General features: G+C 38.4%; 3 protein-coding genes across 4 annotated transcripts; 2 read left to right on the top strand and 1 right to left on the bottom strand.

Moving 5' to 3' along the window:
- Positions 1 to 428: 428 nt before the first annotated feature.
- On the top strand, positions 429 to 3556 carry tmem134 (transmembrane protein 134). 2 transcript variants are annotated; one of them, XM_086082951.1, is made up of 8 exons: positions 429 to 680; positions 987 to 1243; positions 1333 to 1400; positions 1535 to 1621; positions 1711 to 1787; positions 1941 to 1985; positions 2838 to 2891; positions 3004 to 3556. In XM_086082951.1, the coding sequence occupies exons 2-8, from the start codon at positions 1031 to 1033 to the stop codon at positions 3084 to 3086; spliced, it is 627 nt and encodes a 208-aa protein (XP_085939077.1). In that variant the 5' UTR covers positions 429 to 680; positions 987 to 1030; the 3' UTR covers positions 3087 to 3556. The 2 variants fall into 2 exon arrangements, with proteins under 2 accessions (XP_085939077.1, XP_085939076.1); XM_086082950.1 differs by having other exon boundaries at positions 429 to 684.
- Positions 3557 to 4068: 512 nt separating this feature from the next.
- aip (aryl hydrocarbon receptor interacting protein) lies at positions 4069 to 7925 on the top strand. Its single transcript, XM_086083691.1, has 7 exons — positions 4069 to 4209; positions 4984 to 5166; positions 5244 to 5432; positions 6285 to 6461; positions 6543 to 6684; positions 6962 to 7191; positions 7276 to 7925. The coding sequence occupies exons 1-7, from the start codon at positions 4111 to 4113 to the stop codon at positions 7279 to 7281; spliced, it is 1026 nt and encodes a 341-aa protein (XP_085939817.1). The 5' UTR covers positions 4069 to 4110; the 3' UTR covers positions 7282 to 7925.
- Positions 7926 to 8011: 86 nt separating this feature from the next.
- cdk2ap2 (cyclin dependent kinase 2 associated protein 2) lies at positions 8012 to 10539 on the bottom strand. The gene is made up of 5 exons (XM_086083692.1): positions 10458 to 10539; positions 9648 to 9803; positions 9249 to 9340; positions 8852 to 8972; positions 8012 to 8528 (listed from the first exon to the last, which is right to left on the bottom strand). The coding sequence occupies exons 2-5, from the start codon at positions 9700 to 9702 to the stop codon at positions 8461 to 8463; spliced, it is 336 nt and encodes a 111-aa protein (XP_085939818.1). The 5' UTR covers positions 9703 to 9803; positions 10458 to 10539; the 3' UTR covers positions 8012 to 8460.
- Between the last annotated feature and the right edge of the window lie 8740 nt (positions 10540 to 19279).

Genomic DNA, 19279 nt, shown 5'->3' with positions numbered 1-19279 from the left:
AGCCAATAAGCGTCCAAGACATGAGACTGCAAATCCAATGAAACAACCACAAAGTCAGTCAAACTCAGTCAGGGAAGCTATAGTTAAAGGTTTAATATTATATTAATAAATTGAATTACATTTTACACGAAAACGTTGAAAAGTTAGCTAGTTCGTATTTTTAATTGCACTAGATGTGTTTTTTCAGTTATTCAATTTATGTTCCGTATTCATTGTCTAAAGTTTACAAATCCATCACTTGTTAGCCTCTTTACAGCATCATTTACTTATAGCTTAAAAAAAATAATAATAATAACTTTGCTGACGTCTTGTACTTTTAAATTATTATTATTATTATTATTAATAAAATAAAATAAATAGCGAAATGCCAGGGGTTGTACCTTGTCGTCAACCAGACGAGTAGCCCCATCGATAAATCGGGGCTCGGTTGAGCGCACTCCCGGACCTCCGTTGGGCGTAATCAGGCATGTGCAATCGATAGCCGGCTGGAGAGTTGGTGGTGAAAAAAAAACTGGAAAGAGCGAGAGTCGAAAGTTGGGAACGTGTGTCGCTCCCAAAAAGGTTAGCATCTTGTTATAAACAGCTTCCGCTGCTGTTACTAGCAATTGAGGCGATATGTGAGCCTTGTGCCAAACCAGTTGGAGTCCAGCTGAACCACTACGAAGAAAAGACTGAAGATAGTAAGTAAGTTTTCCTCTTGGTCATCTGATCGACTAGCGGAAACAAAGGCTGAGATCAGAGCAGCTTAGCCTTCCTGTTTACTCTAACACATCGAAATTACATGTTTTTTTTCCTGCTCGTAAGTAATGATTTGACTGGCCACAACTAGATCACAAACTAAATCAGGAGTAGCTTATATTTACTTTTCTACTAACGTTTTGGTTCAAAAGTTAAAATTTGCTTTAAAAATGCTTTCTCTATTTGTATGCTTTTACCGTACACGGTAGTTGTGATGACATCTGTTGTTATTTTCCCCACATCCACAGTGAGCCTCAAACCACAAGCCATCCACGCGTAAGAGGGAATCACCATGGCAACACAGTTCAATATCGACGACGCCTTCGTGCTGGACGTCGATGATGAAGAGGGAGTCGTGCCTGGCGTGGACGCCGAGGGATGGAATTCTCGGGACAAGGAAAGAGAAGCAGAGCTCACGTTCGGGCCTCTGACCTTCTCCAAACCTCAGCCTCACCCATCACCCGTTTTGCTTGCATCGCCCGAGCACAGTAACCTCAAGTATCAAGTAAGACTTACCTTGAATGCATCTGGGTTTTTTTGTTTTTTTTCTGGACAAAAACACACCCTCCTTTATCATTTTCTGTTCTATTCTAGAATTTGGAAAATGAAGACCCACTTGCCAACAATGGCAATTCCTCTTTTAACAACTTCTTCAAAATCAGGTTGGTCCAATAGTAGAAATAGGCTATGTGTTTAAAATAATAATAATTCTGAAAATGTGTCTGTGAACAATGGGATTTTTATTTTATTATTATTATTTTGTATGTCTTTGACTTTTTGCTTCTTTTTTTTCCAGTGACCCCGCCACTCTGTCTTACTGCAGCTCTCAGTGGTCCTTCAGCACCTTGAGTTCCGTCACACAACTTTCAGCACATTGTTGCGGGTGAGATCGTCACCCTTAGACACCCTCACACACACACACAGTAAACTCAAGTTGGTCCCACCCTCACTGTAAATGAATTTGTTGGGCAGGTGGGTGTCTCATCCGCTGGTGAAGAAAAACAGAAGAGTTGTCCTTGCTTCCTTCCTCCTCCTGTTCACTGGAGTTGGTAAGTTTGATGTCGAACCTACAGCACGTGGACCCAATATACACACACATTTCCATTTGAGCTGGACCGTCACTCTAAAAACAAATGCTGTAAATTGAAATGGTTATAAAATGAAACAAAAACAATTAACCTACAAATACTCTATTTTTATAGCTCTTATTTTCACTGGCGTCGTCGTACAGCTGAATCCAAATGCAGGTAAGAAAAATCAATATCTGTTTTTTGTTAGGAATACTGTTTTTTTTTGTTGCTGGTTTTAACCATTAATTGCATCTGTGGCAACATCTATAATATCAAGAATGTTGGAGTAGAATATAGAAACGGTATTGTCTGTTCAAAGGAGGTGGAAATTCCTCTTTGACAAAAATCACACACAGCAACACACAGTGTTTATTTACATTACCCTCAAGAGATTACACATCCTCTGTTTGTTGATTTAAAAACAGAAAAGTGCTGCTGGTTTGGAAAGATGAAAACACTTTTCATCATCAGTGCTCCCATCTGTGCAACTTTCAAAATGCAGTTATATTTAGTCCAAATGACTCCCTGTTTCCCTTTTCTTGAGAACAAATGCTTTGCAATTTATTTGGTGATTTATTCTCAACTGTTGAAAGAAATTCAAAACCCACTGGACAAATTCAGAGGGTTGTAATCAATGACTAGAAGACACTTTTATCATTAAAACATAACGTGTTGTTTGATGTACAGCTGGGGTCTTCTAAGCAAAGCAAACTTAGCAAAGTAAATAAAGGAATCGATGAACTGGTCTGAATGCTAAGCGTTCTTATCTGCGTTGTATTTCTTCGTTTCAACACTGGGTGGTGCTGTTCTGACAAGTCAGAAGCCAACTCACTGTGTGGGAGTGAGAATGTTACCGACGCTCTTTCGCAACAGTTTTTCGTTCCTGGCACATTAATTCCAATGTCCCCCAAACGTTTATATTGTAGCCCATTGTTATTTTACGTTCAAACAGCAGCAAACGTTCCTGTAGTTTAATATTATTATTATTATTATTATTATTACAGACTAATTCTTTGTGTTTTCTCACAGGTGTTTCAAGTGCTATCTTCTTTGTGCCTGGATTCCTGCTCTTCATCCCTGGAGGTAAAAAAAATTCCCTTGTGCAGGAAGGAGTCTCACTCAGAACTTTTTTTTTTTTTTACATTCCAGAGTGTTATGTGAATAATAACATTACTATTGTATGAACTCTATCCAGTGTATCATGTGATATACATCAGCTGTGCTGTCCGTGGAAGAAGAGGCTTCAAGTTGTTCTACCTGCCTTATTTTGAAAAATAAGATTTCGCCAAACACCACATGAACCACTTTAACTTTTGTCCTGTTGTCGATACATTGGCAACATACTGACGTTACGTTATATATTGTATTGCTTTTCTTGTTGTTGCGATGACCACTGACAATTCAATCATTCACTTCCTTGGCTTTTTCCACTACACGATTTTACCTGTGTACTTCTGTGGGCATATTGTAGAGCAGGGAGTGGCCAAGTTCGGTCCTCGAGAGCCCCCATCCAGCCTGTTTTCCATGTTTCTCTCCACTAACGCATCTGATTCATGATCAGGATTGTTATCTGCAAAGCTTACTGATGAGCTGATCATTAGATTTCAACTGCATTGAGGGATCGAGACGTGGAAAACAGGCTGGATAGGGGCTCTCGAGGACCGAACTTGGCCACCACTGTTGTAGAGTGTTTTATGATATGTGAATACTGACTGTGAAATTACAATAAAAACATTTGTAAAGTTTCATCTCTCGTCATACTTTACTTAGAATGCAGGGCAGTACGGTGAAGCAGTGGTTAGCACATTTGGCTTACAGTTCTGAGGTTTGCCTTCAAATGTTGTGCTTTGCTGTATGTGTATGCGGTTTGCATGTTCTCGCTGTGCCTGTGAAGGTTTTATCTGGGTAGTGTGGCTTCCTCCCACATTCCAAAATATACCAGTAGATCAAAAAGCCCTTTCAGACTTTTTTTGTGATTAAGGTAACACGTGTTATTCAGATAAACACAAGTTGAAGCCTTTTCAAACTTTTTTGTGATTAAGGTAATGAGTGTTATACAGATAAACTTGATTTTTCTTTCTCCTCACTTGTGATATTTGCATTCATTCCTTTAAACAACAACTATGTACGATATCTTCTAATCTAGCTCAACTCAATGGAGAATACGCTTCAGTCAACTGGTCACAACAGACTGCAATACCGCCTACCTGTAGAGGGCGCTGCTCGGCCAAAACGTGACTAACTAGAATCGTCTGTTTTCGGTAAACATCGTTTTCTGTCGTGAGTTGCTACTCGGCCAAGGATGGAGGAAGAGGCACGAAGGCTGGTGGAAGAAGGGATCAGTAAAAAATTGGTTAGCCCGGGTAAAGGACAACTTTCGACCTTCCCCGATGGAACAAAGGTAAAACGAATCTAATTTGTGGGAAACTACGTCTAATTTGGGGCTTTAGGAATGCTTGGCAAACGCGACGAAGCTCGTTCGCTCATGCTAACTTGTCGTATCTGCTGTCATATCTTGGCTAACACGTTTTGATTATTCATTTACGCTACATAAACGCATTTCTTTATTCAAGTACCACCACCGATGCACACCGAAGAACCTTGGTTGTTAATCGCTTCATGGTTTAAAAACGTCAGTCCAGTAAGCATTCCTTTTTTTCCCCTTTTCCATTTTTTCCCCCCCATCCGATGGACGGATATGGGCGGGACAGCTAGTGTTGTGTTTATGACTGCTGATTGGCTGGTTTACAGTGGCAACAGTTTGTGATTGGCCAGAATGGACCGCAGACAGTATGTCGGCCTTGTGTAGATATTTTATTTTTTACTTTAGAATATGAATAAATTAGATTATACTGGACAACGTTATATTTATGTAGTTAAATTCAAAAAGTGAAACTCGTGTATTGTGTAGACTATTTATAAAGTGAAATATTTAATTTTCAAATATTTTCTTTAATCGTGATATTTATGGCGAAAATAACGATATCATAACAATAATATATGTGAAATAATCAAGGTTATAATTTCGAATTGGCAATCAGAAAAGTATTTTTCTGTTGACTAGCGGAATGGCACCATGGCCTGTACATTTTTGAAAGGCCATATTGCTTTGTAATCCTGTGTTTCAACAGAATGATTATTTAGCACCTAATTAACCAACTGTGTGTTCTTCCAGGTGGTCTTCCACTACCGCACCTGCATGTGTGATGGCACCGTGCTGGATGATTCCAGGAACATGGGGGGCTGCAGCAAACCAATGGAGCTCATCCTGGGCAAGAAGTTTAAACTGGCTGTGTGGGAACGAGTGATCATCACTATGAGACAGGGGGAAATTGCCGAATTCACATGTGACACCAAAGTGAGCGAGTTTCTTAAATAGGATGCCAGCTGTTGTTGTACATGGTTATAACTGAGATGGTCTGTTTTTGTTCTCAGCACACCGCACTCTACCCGCTGGTGTCCCAGTCGCTGAGGAACATCAGCATCGGGAAAGACCCCCTGGAAGGCCAGAGGCATTGCTGTGGCATTGCCCAAATCCACTCCCACCACTCGCTGGGCCACAAAGACCTGGACCACCTTCAGGCTGACCCACAGCCGCTTGTCTTCACCATTGAGCTGACGGAGGTGTGTGGGATAGCGTCATCATCTAAAAAGTAACACACGCAAAACTTGTGGTTATTGAGCCTGATTCAGCTTGTGGATGTCACATGATCAAATTCAGAAAACAGGTGTCGGTCATTACCTCAGCCCTTCAACACTGTGATGCTATTTTCAGTCAACAGTAATTGACAAAATGGCCGCCCCCTGAGATGGTTAAATGGGTATATTTTGCTGCTGAACTCATTCACTGCCATTGATGGTTATAGACGTCAAATATTCATTTGAACAATTTCTATTAGTTTAAAAAAAAAAATCAATTTTTGTTAACAATAGTATGATAACCTAGAATTTTTTATTGTACATTTAGAACAGATATAAAATGTGTGATTAATCGTGAAGTCATGCAATTAATTACGATTCAATTTTTGAATCGCCCGACGCTCCTAATTTTTAATAATCTTTTCTTTAATCGCGTCAGGCGATTACATTTTTTAAATTGTAATTAATTGCATGACTTCAATAGTTAACTCACAATTAATCATACATTTTATATCTGTTCTAAATGTACAATAAAAAAATCTAGGTTTTCATACTTTTGTTAACAAAAGTGGAAAAAACTAATAGAAATAGTTCAAATGAATTTTTGACGTCAATAGCCGTCAATGGCAGCGAATTAGTTATTTGATATTCCACAAATGTAATAAATATTATGCTGTGTTTAGACTAGTGAGGGTACATACAACATATTACTGCAACGAACATTGTAAGAACAAAAACAAAAAAAGAGAACCAACCAGTGTATTAGAATATTCTGGAAATGTTCAAAAAGTAGCATCCAGTCGTCGTATCTGCCACCGAGCTCTAGTGTGCTCGCAGGTTCTTCCTCCGGGCTCCTTCCAGCTGGATGTGTGGGCCATGACGGACGAGGAGAAGCTGTCCTTCGTGCCTCACATCCACGAAGAGGGCAACAGGCTCTTCAAGCAAGGGCGAATCCAAGAGGCCACAGACAAATACTACAACGGCATCGCCTGCCTGAAAAATCTGCAGATGAAGGTCAGGGAGTTTTATCGCCTGCCTGTTCCCTATCGACACCTTCCTAGTGTCTCTTGACACTTCCTTGTCATTTCATTTCAGGAGCAACCAGGAGATGAAGCCTGGATCAAGCTGGACCACATGATCACACCTCTTCTCCTCAACTACTGCCAGTGCAAGCTACTCCAAGGCCACTACTACGAAGTCATTGAACACTGCTCATCGCTCACATTCAAATACGAGGGTAAGGCTCATTATTTATTCGATTACAGCCTGCGCTTCAGGGCAGACGTTAGGGCTAGGGACTTCCTGTGTTGTGTATGCCGCTGTAACAAGCAAGACAACAAGTTGATGAAATGATTGGTTGAAGCCGAACTTGCCAAACTTTTCAACAGTGGTTTGTAAAAATGTAAATGCAAAAATATTTATTTTGAAATTTGTCAAGATCTTTCAATTTGATGTCTTACCATTTGTGTAACGGGATTCTACATCGATTTGACGTGCTGGTCCTTGCGTGCCAGACAACGTGAAGGCCTTCTACAAGCGAGCGAAGGCCCACGCCGCAGTGTGGAACGAGGTGGAGGCCCGAGCAGATTTCGCCAAGGTGCTGGAGCTGGACCCGTCCCTCGGACCGTCGGTCACCAAGGAGCTGCGGGCCATGGAGGAGCGCATACGCTCGAAGGAGAAGGAGGAGAAAGGGCGCTACAAAGGCCTTTTCAACTACAACTCGCCGCCGCCGACTGCTACCACGGTCAGTTGATGTTTCCCCATTGTCCGTCCTTCTCAGTTGTATTTGCTACGGCTATTTTTATTTTATTTTTGCTCTTTCTATCAGGGTTGAAGAGGTGTGCAATGAGAAGATACCTGTGAATTTCAAGGCGAAAGCATAGGAAACACCACATGCTGGTGTTTCAGTTTGAGCCACGCTCACAAGACAACTCGTCCTCCGCGAGACACACGATGTTCCCAAAGTATGCATTGTTTCTCCCCCTTGAGTGACTTGCTGCTAGTAGCAACTCAAAGCCTCAAGCACCATCATGTAGTCTCGATTTTATGCGCCCTTTGGTTGCCTCACATTGAATGCTGGCTTGTAAAATGCCACATGCGCTTTTTTGCTGCAGTCACTTGCTTTCTTGCATTAAATGTTATAATCCACTTGTAATCACAGCTAAATTGGGAATCTTACTCAGACACAGCTCTCCTTTGTCCCTCTGGACCTTATTAGTAGTCTTGGGATTAGCATCGGACCACTTTGTCCTGGTCGATATGGCTGGCAGATGGAGACGTTGACAATCATAAAACGGCACACTTTGACGTTGTTTTCTTCTGTGTTCCTATTTCACATGTGAAAAAAAAACTGCTTCATCACTTTCTGTCTGTCACTCTGAAAACAACTATTGAACGTGAAGCTGTGGATGGGTTGAACTTTTGTCAGATGTCACTGAAGCAGCAATTGTGTAATCCAAATAAATGTGTTTATTCATGCATTAGCATTTTTAATATTCCCGTGTGGTCCAACAATGAAATTCATCTTGGACCAATGAGAAAGAAAGACATAAGCGCAGTTTTTTTTTGTATCATTTAATTAAGATTTACATACTGGACTGCAAAAGTTTGGTTTACAAAATTCCCACAATAACAAATTGACTTGAGATGTACAGTAGTTCTTGTTGAACGTCAACTATAAAATAGGATCGATGCAGGTGAGCAGGAAAGCAAATAGGCTCTATTCATGATGCTCAAATCACAACTTGAAAAGTTTTGGTTATAACTTAAAGAAGACATCATTTGGTCTTTTCTGGCTGTGATGACCAATATAAAATGGTTTAATATGTTTTTTATGCACGGCTCTACTTAAAATCTCTGCATGCCGGCTGACAAAAATAGAAAATGAAACTTGTAGTTTGAAGAGAAGGGCTTGGTGGAATGACAAAGACGGTGCAACTGTAAAAAGCCAACCAGAAATGATAAATAAAAAATAAAAAAAGTTTAAAACATGATGGGCCAGGGGGAGAAAAGGTTATGTACGGGCGCTTCTTTCCGTCTCTGCCAGACACTCCCTGACCAGTGCACGCGCATGAATGATACCTAGAAAAGATAAAACATTGGAACATGGAATAATGGGATGATCGTTTTCTAAAAAATATTAATATTAATATTGTGGAAATCAAACTTAGATATCAAGATGTCTTAAGCAATTACACAGAATTAGGCTTAGTGTTAAAAGGTGGTACCATGCAAATTATAGACTAGAAATGCGTGACTTTATTTTCACTCCAACAATTAAGTCTCCATCTGGGTGTCCTCAAGTAGCACCCATCGCCGGTCTTAAATCTGCATAAAGCGAGTTGTAAATAATTGCTACTTGGAGAACGTGCCTAGAATGCTTTTGTCCAAGTAATGTTTAATACCTCGCTTTAGTCTCTCCATAGCACTTTTGCTTCCAGCGTATGTGGGTCGGATCTCACGACTCATTTCCTCGATGACTGACAGAAGTTCACTGTAGGTGGATCCTTGACTGACTTTGACGGGCTTTTCAGAGAGAGAGAGAGAGAGAGAGAGAGGGAAAGATGCATCAAAAACATCTATAATAGCAGTAACTAATTAACTAATTTTCACTTAAGTTGCGTGGCAGTTGCCTTATATGAAGCTGCTCATACCTCACAGTTTGCCATGCAACACACACACACACTCAAAATAAAGATGGCACCACAAATTCTCAGCCATTAAGTGAAAGTAACAAATGCTGAACAAAAGGGTGTTGTTGTTCACTTGATCGTCTCCAACGACAAAGAAGCACAAGTCTACCTGAACAAAGCCCATGGAGGGCGGACCAAAGTCACTGAAAGCCGGCCGGAAATTGGATGACGACGGGAGGGAAGGCGAGGGCACGGAGGAGCCTGAAAGCAAATGTGTGCAATTCAATAACCCAAGTAGATGTTTTGTTCGCTATTATTTCTATTTACTGTGTTGTAGAATTTTGAAATCAACCCAAATGTGCGCAAAAAGTCAGCAAATCTCTTGAGACTTCAACTTCACAAAAAGCATCACAATTAAACATCAGTTTACTCCACAGCATCAGAGGGATCGCCATGTTGCCATATGATTTTAGTGAATGTGTATGAAGTTTGCAATACTATTCCTGGCAGCTCGTCAACCAAAGTCACCTAAAACAGCATTAGGGTTAGAGTTGGTTTGAAGACGAACCAGGCGGCGTGTGGTTGGAGCCAGACGGCGCAGGAGCAATGGGCTTGTAACTCATGACGATGTCCGCTGGCAGCTCCCCGTACGACGCGCCGCTTCCTTCGTTCCGGTCGAGCCGGTGCTTATACAGCTTTACTCCTGAAGATGAGCTCCTAAGAGCTGAACACAGGACAGCATTATCAAATGATTGCCTTCGCTGGAGAAGAACAAAATGGATGTTGTCCATTCATGCCTGTATGTACAGTGCACACAAATCAATTATTAATGTTCAAAACAATTGCCAGTATTGAGGTGTTTGGGGGCATTTTAGGGGGGCTAAAAAGGGTACAGTATTTCACTACATGCATTAAAATAGACAAAATCACAACTAAACACAACACTAGTAGGCTGACTATTTGGGGGGAGCTTCTGATTATTAGTTGATGAAATGGCCGCAATGTCTGTTGGGACGATTTTCTCGTCAAATTAATTACATAAACACAACGTTTAAGCAATTGAGTTGTAATGTTATCATTTTAAAAAGTACTTTAGAGCGTTTTCCTGTGTGGAGGCAACCGTTGAAGACAAACTGGACTTAATTCGAGAGGAGCCCGAATGAAACAAAAGCTGACGGACGTTAGCTTAACAGGATGGTACAATGCTAAACGTCGCTAGCTCTCGCCGGTTAGCACAACAATGTGAGAGGGATCTAGAAAAGCGGAGCTGGCGCAGTTCTACAAATAAAGACACGTCAGGTACAACATATATTGGTAAGCTCCATGTATGTTGATTGTGAAGAGCGCAGAATATCATAACGTTATGTTCTTTAAGTACCTTTTTAAGAAGATTTAATATCCTCTGTGGGACAAGAGGGCTCTTCCTGTGAGTAAAGAAGTGCGCAATTGCGCATGCGCCAAAGGAAGCTGAAGCGTATTGCCTTTATTATTTATTTATTTATTACGCCACACCATTGGACAATAAATTGACCAATGGTGTGGCTCCAAAGATAATACAAATAATGAATGAAGTGACAAATGGCATCTATGGCAGATCTGCCAACCTTTTTTGAGCCAAGGCACATTACAAAAAAATATATATCATTTTAGTTTATTGTCATTTAATAAATACACATTCACATATTATACAAATTTCGGTATGTTAGCTCACAGTAGCAAATTAATCAAATATAATGACTATAGTCATAAAGGCTTAAATTGATTAATTGCTATTTTATCCTAAGTTATTCCACCAACGTAACATTAATCGGTACTGCACCATGTTTTGACTAGTGCTTCCTCATAGAGTGCAGTTTGAAATATTGTGGGTTTAGTTCCGCTGCAAGCACTGGCAGTAGCCTACTTTCACGACCCCCCTACCATTTGCCGAATATCTGTAATGATACGAGGAGCATTTTTGTATTGAAGTCTAATGCCATGGAAGATAGTGTGAAAAACATAAAGCAAAAGTAAAAGAATGTTCCGAGTCTGACTCAAAAAGACGAGATGCACTGCATAACAAATTAGCTCTCCTCGTCCCATCAGGAATGTTATGTGACAAATAAAATACCTTTGCCCTTTTACATTTCCGACTTGCAAGTAGCAGCCAGCAGACTTAACAATAGCATGCATTACACTTTACAAAAAAACAGCGAGAAGGAAGCGAATTAAAATAATGATTTTAAACTTTATGCCTCCGGCATTATATAATATCGTTGTTGTTGCGTTAAAGCCTGACTTAAACATCCGCATTTGTTGTTATTTGTTGAGCAGAAACCAAACTGGCGATGTAGCAGCATAACTGCTCAGTTGCGTGAGTGTCGGAAGAAAAGGACAGAAGGATGGCAGCTGGGACCTGTCAGCCAGTGACGTCATAGCACTTGCAACAATGACTGTTCTAACCCAACCGTTAATTTTTTTTTTTTTTAAATCACACCCACAAAAGAGGCTTAGATTGGACAGGAGCACTCAGGGAGCACATACCCTTGACAAGGCTTCCACATTTGTCATTTACAAAATCAATGGTTGAATGGCTTAAGATTGTTATGTTGACTGTCGCTGTAGGTGCATTGTAACCTGTTAGACAAAATCAGATCAAGAGGGCAAGTCGATCAAACTGTACACACTTGCATGGCATCGTTTAACCACATGCAATGTAATGTAATCGACTTACAAACAAAACACAACTTCATGAGTTAATAGACATTTTGCAAAATTCCAGTTCTCGCTAGTTCATGTCAGTTTTATTTTCTTTAAAACAGGTGTAGCAGCAATTTTGCCTGTTTAGGAATTCCTCCTGCTGGAATCATTTATTTTCACCAAGGCCAGCAGTTGCTGCATGCACTTTCAGTACCTGGTCCTGTTTTCTATATGTTTTTGGCACCAAAAGAAATGAAAATAATTATGTTATATATATATATATATATATAACATAATTATCAAGAGATACACATTCCAAAGTGTGAGTGCTGTGACAATAGCGTAAAATTACTGGATTTGAATGTGTGAATTAATTTATTTTGAACATGTATATAAACAATATAAAAATGTAATTAAATAAAAAAAAAAAACATCAACAACACAAAGCACTTACACATGCTCGGAAAAAGAGTAGAAAGAAGTATAAACCTTTTTAACTCCTAATCTTTTACAACTATACAAGTAAAAACCTGAAAAATAACATAAACATAATTTACCAATTATATCCTTATTAATGAATAACACAAACATACTATGAAAGACATAATCACTCGTATAAATACAAAAGTTTGTATATAATTATTATCAGCTTTGTTTATACCTGCATCTCAGTCACGTCAAACATATGTCCTCTTCTCTGTACTCTTATACTTCTTTTTAAACACATTTATATTTCTACTTTGTTTGATATTAATCTCCAACGTGTTCCACAAATTCCCACCACACCTTGATATGCAAATTGTTGTTCGAACCTTTTACTTCTTAAAACTCAAATCCCCCCCTTAGATTGGTATCATAAAAGATCAAATTAAGCTACAAGTATTCCCCCAAGTGAAAGGGAAAAGTCGTAGTTTCAAACCTCTTACCACACCAATCCTGGACCTTTTTTTGATACAACTTGTTTGCAATTTAAGATTAGATAAGATAACATTTATTTGTCACACAATGGGCACATTTGCATTCCGAGTTAAGAGTTTTGACGCATATCTTAGCCTTAGCATACTAATAACGAAATAAACACACTTAGGAATTCATATTCATGCTTCTTTTTGCAAAGCAGGTTTGAGTTCCTCGTTAGAAATGCTCTGTGGAGATCAAACAAGGAATAGTGACTCAATATGATCCAGCTCGCTAGAATGTATATGTTGTCATTTGTCACCTTGTTACTGTGGATGTGCTGCAATAATGCGTGTAGCTGTGGTCAATACGTCTTATGGATGGATGTCATCAGTGTTGATCAAGCAAAGTCAGCTGGGACAGACTGAAACATATCCGCAACCTTATAGAGTGGACAAGCAGTCGAGACGATGGATACATGAAAAATAACATCTCTTCTTTTTATAGTATGGAGTGTTTCTTAAGCCCTTCAGGATCAATGTTGTTAGGTTTGCTGTGTGACTCGCTTTGCTATTTTATCAGTTGTTGGCTATATGTTGGAACATGAAATATTTGTCTCTTTTAACCAATGGTACATGTTGGATGGTGTTAAAAGGATCTTTTGATCAGTTGATCAGATTATTTTGTATCATTTTGTGTGTGTGTTCGTGCTTTTGTACATTGGTTACATTGTGGGGCCCACACATACGAAAGCGTATTGCATTCCCTTGGAGAAGAAAAAAAATAACCTGTTTTTCTGACAAATTTTTTGGGGAGCTTTGTTTTTTTGTTTTTTTTTTATTCAGTTTTTCAGATTTTTTTTTTTTTATGTTTTACAGAAGATTTTTTTCTGTCATAAAAAATATTCAGAAAAATTATTTAATTTTTTATTTATTTTTTTAACCTCTGAACTCCAAGTGATTTGTTGCAGACTCGCTAATGCTGCATTCACACCAAAATCGAGGGGAGGCGTTTGCATTGTAGTCAATGTACTTCGCGCAGACCGGAACGAAAGTGCGTGAGGCTGCGCGGAGGACGCGTTTGGAGCGGTGCGATGTAGCGAAATCCGCACATTCGTGACGAAAATCCGCACACTCTCGTGTTCGCCAAAGTTGAAAAATTTGAACTTGAACATTCTGTCTGTTGTCACCCCGAGCGCAACAACACGGCTAACCGGGACCGAAAAGGTGAGCAAGGAAGTAGCATACAAGTGCTGGTAAGTGTATTTACTTGCTGTTGTAGCAGCAGTGTTTGTCATCCACGTCAAAGTTATTTAGCGCAACTTCCGGCCGCCTGATTTCCACAAAAAAAGCGGAAGTGTTACCACGTACCTCAAAAACCTCTCGCCTGCTGGAGAAAATAGTGCCCCAGCTGTATAGTCCCAAGAAAGAAATAGAAGTAGTCAGCGGTGCTCTCTTTTGTTTACTTGCCAAAGTGCTCTTTAGTTGTTGTTCACCAAGGGACACGCCTCCTCCTCTCCGGTGTGCGCGAATGCATGAATGAGAGGAAATCGTTCCCAAAAAATTCTACGCGGTGAAACGCTAGCAAAGGAAGGGTTTCAGATCGTCCTTTTGGTTGTGGTGTGAACGTAACATAATAGCAAAAGCGGACACTTTCCGACATACCTCCAACGTTCCTTCTGGCTCAGTTAAGGAAAGGCATGTACCTTATTTAGTAACAAACACAGTATTATTAATGTTTTAGTGTAAGGTAGGTATATCGTTTTATGGAGCATGTAAGTATACGTGCATTTCATTCGGTCGGCATGAGTTTAGCAAGCTAACAGTTTGCTTAAAGGCACGGAACGCAAGTTACCAACTTTATATATATATATATATATAATTGATTTGATAGGTGGAGGAGTTTAAGGGTCAGCAGTCCAGAGCAATGGAGAGTGTGGAAAAGAAATGAAGTAGCGTATGGAGGCAGGCTGGAACGGGTGGGGGAAAGTGTCAAGTGTCAACGTAAAAAAAAGCTCCACTAGTTCTCTATTCTTTGGTTGTGATTGCTTGATCCATGCACATAGCATCTGTGCGCAAAGTTGTCCAGGTGGTCGTGCCTCAAGAACATCTGCATTTGTTCAATATAACACCTCTCAGTGCCGAGGTCTGAAAAAATTCGGGCACAAGTTCCATCCCTTGATGACACCTCATCAATAAAGTATCCGGCGATTATCTTCGGATCACTGTTTGTAGGGTAAGCATGTAGCCATGTCACCATTCGTCATTGCTAAACTAAACTCAACTAAATAAGATGGGTCATGTTTACTTACTGGCTCTTAATTAAGGAATGAATGTGTATACTGTATTGTGGTTTGCTCACTAATCTCTGACGGAAACCCCCATTTTTTTTAAATATATATTCAGAAAAACAGAAAAATAATTATTTTATAAAATTACTCAGAAAAATAGAGAAAATAAATCATAAAAACGGGAAAATATTTATATATATAAAAAAAATAAAATTCAATAAAACAGAAAAAAAACTCAAAAAAACAAAGCCCTCCCCCCAAAAATTTGTTTGAAAAACAGGAGGTTTTTTTTCTCAAGTGAATGCAATATGCTTCCGTACATACACACATGTTTTTCCAGGTTTAACTACCATTGTGGGGACCGACTTAAAATTGTGGGGACATTTTGGTGGTCCCCACAAGTTCAGACCTCTTTTTGAGGGTCAAGACTTGGTTTTAGAGTTTAGATTTGAATTGGGTTATGGTTGAGGTTGGGGTAAAGGAATGGGGGTAGGCAGTCATTTTTGATGGTTGGGTTATGGGAAAGGGCTAGGAAATGCATTATGTCAATGAGATGTCCCCACGATGATGTGTGTGTGCGCTGTACCCATATATCTAAACACCACCCTACTTCTGAAACCGAGCCCATCATGCATAAATGTAAAAAGTTAACCATTACAATTGATAAACCCTAAAATAGAATAGTGGGATGTATGTGGAATGTTAGGGTTTTGAAAACACGACTAGTTACTAGGGACCAGATACAAATTAACCGAGGATCCAATGACAAAGGTAGGCAAATAACTCGTAATTTTTTTTTAATTAACCAGAAGAACACACAAGTATGATGTGCAACAATAAAAGTAGTGCAAATGAAAAACAGTGATGACATCCAGTAGTTGCGAAAACAAGTCCACTTGGTGAAAGCAAAAGAAGGTGAACGGTTCCAGTGGAAGGAAAGTACAGGTTAACAAATATATATGTATGTATATATACAGTATATACAGTATATATGGAATGAAATAGAAAACTAGCTATAAACACGGTTAACAAAAACAACCACAGAAGTACTTAATACCTCAAACAAACCTTAAGTACTTCTGGCAAGGACGAAAAGCAAATCCAACAGGTAAGAGGCGAAATCAAACAGCATACAAGACAAGTCTGGCACCTTCCTCCCACTGAATACCAAATGAGCCAGACATCAACCTTAAAACTCTATAAGGAATGCAAAGACCTTAAAATTGATGTTGATGCATACAGACTTCAAAATGAGTGTAGGGTGCTAATGTGCAATTTGATCTTTAATTTTTTTGTTTTGTCTCAGTTAGTACACAGATTGCATGATGATCATCTTCATAGGCAACAAGGCAACATCAAAAGCATGCATGAATGTCTTTCTCTCTTTAACTCATTCACTGCCATTGACGGCTTTAGACGTCAAAAATTATTTGTAACTATTTCTATTAGTTTAACATTTTTTCCACTTTTGTTAACAAGAGTATGAAAACCTAAATAAAAAGTTTGTATTGTACATTTAGAACACATTTGTGATTAATCATGAGTTAACTATTGAAGTCATGTGATTAATTAAGATTTTGAAAATTAATTGCCTGACGACCTAATTTTTAATAATCTTTTCTTTTGTTTTTTAAATAATCTTTTTTTCAAAACTAGATTATTTTAAATAATCTTTTTTCAAAAAATAAAATATTATGAAAAACTAGGGCATCAGGCGATTAATTTTTTTAAATATTTATTAATCGCATGACTTCAATAGTTAACTTATGATTAATCGCAAATTTTATATCTGGTCTAAATGTACAATATTTTTTCCCCCTAGGTTTTCATACTCTTGTTAACAAAAGTGGGGAAAAAAAGTTAAACTAATAGAAATAGTTAAAAATAATTGTTGACGTCTATAGCCGTCAATGGCAGTGAATGAGTTAATAAACATCAGCTACTTATGACTTCATGTCTACAGGGCGGTTTATGAAGGGCATCGTTGTTTGTCTATATGTGCCCTGTGATGAATTGGCAACTAGTCCAGCTCGCCACCTTATCGTATTTTGCTTGACCAGCGTCAGTCAATCTTTAGAGGAATATAATAAGTGAACAAGATGCATCAGCACTAGTTAAGACTTTCAATCAGTCACCGACACATCTTAGAACTCTGTTGTGGCGCGTGGAACAAAATTGTTGTTTATATACATCAACACAGTGTTTCTCACACCATGTTAATACTTGAGCGGGCCACCACCCAAGACGTTTTTAAGAAAATGTATTAAAAATATATTTAAAAAAAAAAGTGTCAAAGTAATTTTGCATTGTTGGCCAAGACAACCACAATTTATCACGCCTGGCGTCTTGTATTTTAGACAGACAGACAGACATAATTACAGATCAATACCGAGTTACCGTGTTCAGTTCTCACTCGTCAATGTATGAACGTTCTCCACTCAATGCCACCCTGCGCAGGATAAGTGCAATAGGAAAATTAAATCATCTGTTCATGCTTGAACAATGTCAAGTCAAAAAAAATACTGCTTTGATTTGAGATAGCTTAAAGGTGAACAAAAAAAAAGAAAAGGTTCCAACAGTTTTGAAGTTGTGCTCCTGAATACATGACAGCTGAAGCACAAAAACCGTTTTTGATGTCGGTGGAGATTTTAAAAAAAAGCAACACATGATGTCATGTTGCATGTCGAGGTAGTTTAAAGGCAGACATCTTTTTGTAGCCAAAGGTAATCAATATGCACACTTAGTTTCCTTTGCACCCCCCCCCCCCCCCACGTACAGCAATCAGACACATTATGATCACTTGCACAATAAGAAATTCAAAAAGCATCTGGGTACAACCTGAATTGATCACAAGCCAATTTCATTCAGCCTTGACAAAGATAATAATACAGAGTTTGGATTGACACTGCCAGATACGTTTTAATTTCATGTTTATTTATGTGGTTGTCGTTTACAGTGCAGCACACTTCGGTCATTGCTAATTATTGTGCTGTGGCACATTAGTATGTTGCAAGAGATCTTAAGGTGTAATTGTTCAATTTCACGTAACTGATCCGAAAATTAGTTATGTAAAAATGATCAGCGCCGACAAACGATTACTTTTTTTATACTAACACACTTTTATGTAATTAATCATGATTAATCGCGATTACTCACTTTTTTTCTTTTTGCCTGCTCTTTATTCTTTTATTAACTCATTCACTGCCACTGACGGCTATAAACGTCAAAAATTCATTTAAACTATTTCTATTAGTTTAACATTTTTTCCACTTTTGTTAACAAGAGTATGAAAACCTATAATTTTTTATTGTACATAATATAAAATTTGTGATTAATCGTGAGTTAACTAGTGAAGTCATGTGATTAATTACAATTGAAAAAAAATATCGCCTCCTGCCCCAAATTTTTAACTCATTCACTCCCATTGACGGCTATAGACGTCTAAAATTCATTTAAACTATTTTTATTAGTTTAACATTTTTTTTCCACTTTTGCCAGCTAGACAAAAAATATATTGTAAATTTAGAACAGATATAAAATTTGTGATTAATCGTTAGTTAACTAGTGAAGTCATGTGATAATCACAATTTAAAAAATGTAATCGCCTGATGGGCCTAATTAAAAAAATAAAATATAATAAGGGCCTTTTAATCGTAATGAATCGCATGATAATTTTATATCTGTTATAAATGTACAATAAAAAAATCTAGGTTTTCATAAAACATAAAAATTAAATGAAAAAAATGTTAAACCAATAGAAATAGTTCACATAATTTTTTTTACGTCTATAGTCGTCAATGGCAGTGAATGAGTTAATATTTTTTTGAAATAATGAATTTATGGCAGTGAATGAGTTAATGTTATAATTTGCCTTCCAAAACAAGTCTGTTTTTGGTTAAGTAGTTACCCACAAAAAAATTTGACTAAGACGCCAGTGCGCCTTATGTATGTTTATTTCTACCTACCCGGTAATTTTGCATTTTTGGCCTAGTGCGACTTATACTTCGGAGCGACTTATAGTCCTGACAATACGGTCCATGTTTCGTTCTACTCACTAGCACCACACTCCAGCAGCATTGGTTTGCGAGGCCCCGTGGAGGGAGCAGGGAATTTTGCTCTGAGATGATACGCCAAAGGCGTACAACTAATAAGCTATTTGAATTTGGCTCTGAAAAGTACACAAATTACTTCAGAGTTCTCCAACAAGCATCAAGCAAGTAAATCAGAAAGTAAAACTAACTATAGTCCATGTTTATTCATCTTCCTGTTAGTGACTCCGCCAAGTTAATTTGTTTTTATGCTTTAATGAACATACATTAATTTCCAGAGTTTCA

The sequence above is a fragment of the Leptonotus elevatus genome, chromosome 8 (assembly GCF_054856555.1).
Source record: "Leptonotus elevatus isolate MCC_2025b chromosome 8, RoL_Lele_1.0, whole genome shotgun sequence".
Lineage (NCBI taxonomy): Eukaryota > Metazoa > Chordata > Actinopteri > Syngnathiformes > Syngnathidae > Leptonotus > Leptonotus elevatus.
Note: the sequence above shows the minus strand (reverse complement) of the source record. Positions and strands in the feature narration are given on the sequence as shown.

What these genes read in the sequence shown, in the direction of transcription:
- aip (XM_086083691.1), top strand. Translation starts at nt 4,111, where the DNA reads ATGGAGGAAGAGGCACGAAGGCTGGTGGAAGAAGGGATCAGTAAAAAA. An exon ending in AATTCACATGTGACACCAAA is followed by an intron (nt 5,167 to 5,243) that starts GTGAGCGAGTTT and finishes TTTTGTTCTCAG; the next exon opens with CACACCGCACTCTACCCGCT. An exon ending in TCACCATTGAGCTGACGGAG is followed by an intron (nt 5,433 to 6,284) that starts GTGTGTGGGATA and finishes GTGTGCTCGCAG; the next exon opens with GTTCTTCCTCCGGGCTCCTT.
- cdk2ap2 (XM_086083692.1), bottom strand. Translation starts at nt 9,702, where the DNA reads ATGAGTTACAAGCCCATTGCTCCTGCGCCGTCTGGCTCCAACCACACG. An exon ending in CTCCAACCACACGCCGCCTG is followed by an intron (nt 9,341 to 9,647) that starts GTTCGTCTTCAA and finishes ATTTGCTTTCAG; the next exon opens with GCTCCTCCGTGCCCTCGCCT. An exon ending in TATGGAGAGACTAAAGCGAG is followed by an intron (nt 8,529 to 8,851) that starts GTATTAAACATT and finishes TATCTTTTCTAG; the next exon opens with GTATCATTCATGCGCGTGCA.
- tmem134 (XM_086082951.1), top strand. Translation starts at nt 1,031, where the DNA reads ATGGCAACACAGTTCAATATCGACGACGCCTTCGTGCTGGACGTCGAT. An exon ending in ACAGTAACCTCAAGTATCAA is followed by an intron (nt 1,244 to 1,332) that starts GTAAGACTTACC and finishes GTTCTATTCTAG; the next exon opens with AATTTGGAAAATGAAGACCC. An exon ending in CTTTCAGCACATTGTTGCGG is followed by an intron (nt 1,622 to 1,710) that starts GTGAGATCGTCA and finishes TTTGTTGGGCAG; the next exon opens with GTGGGTGTCTCATCCGCTGG.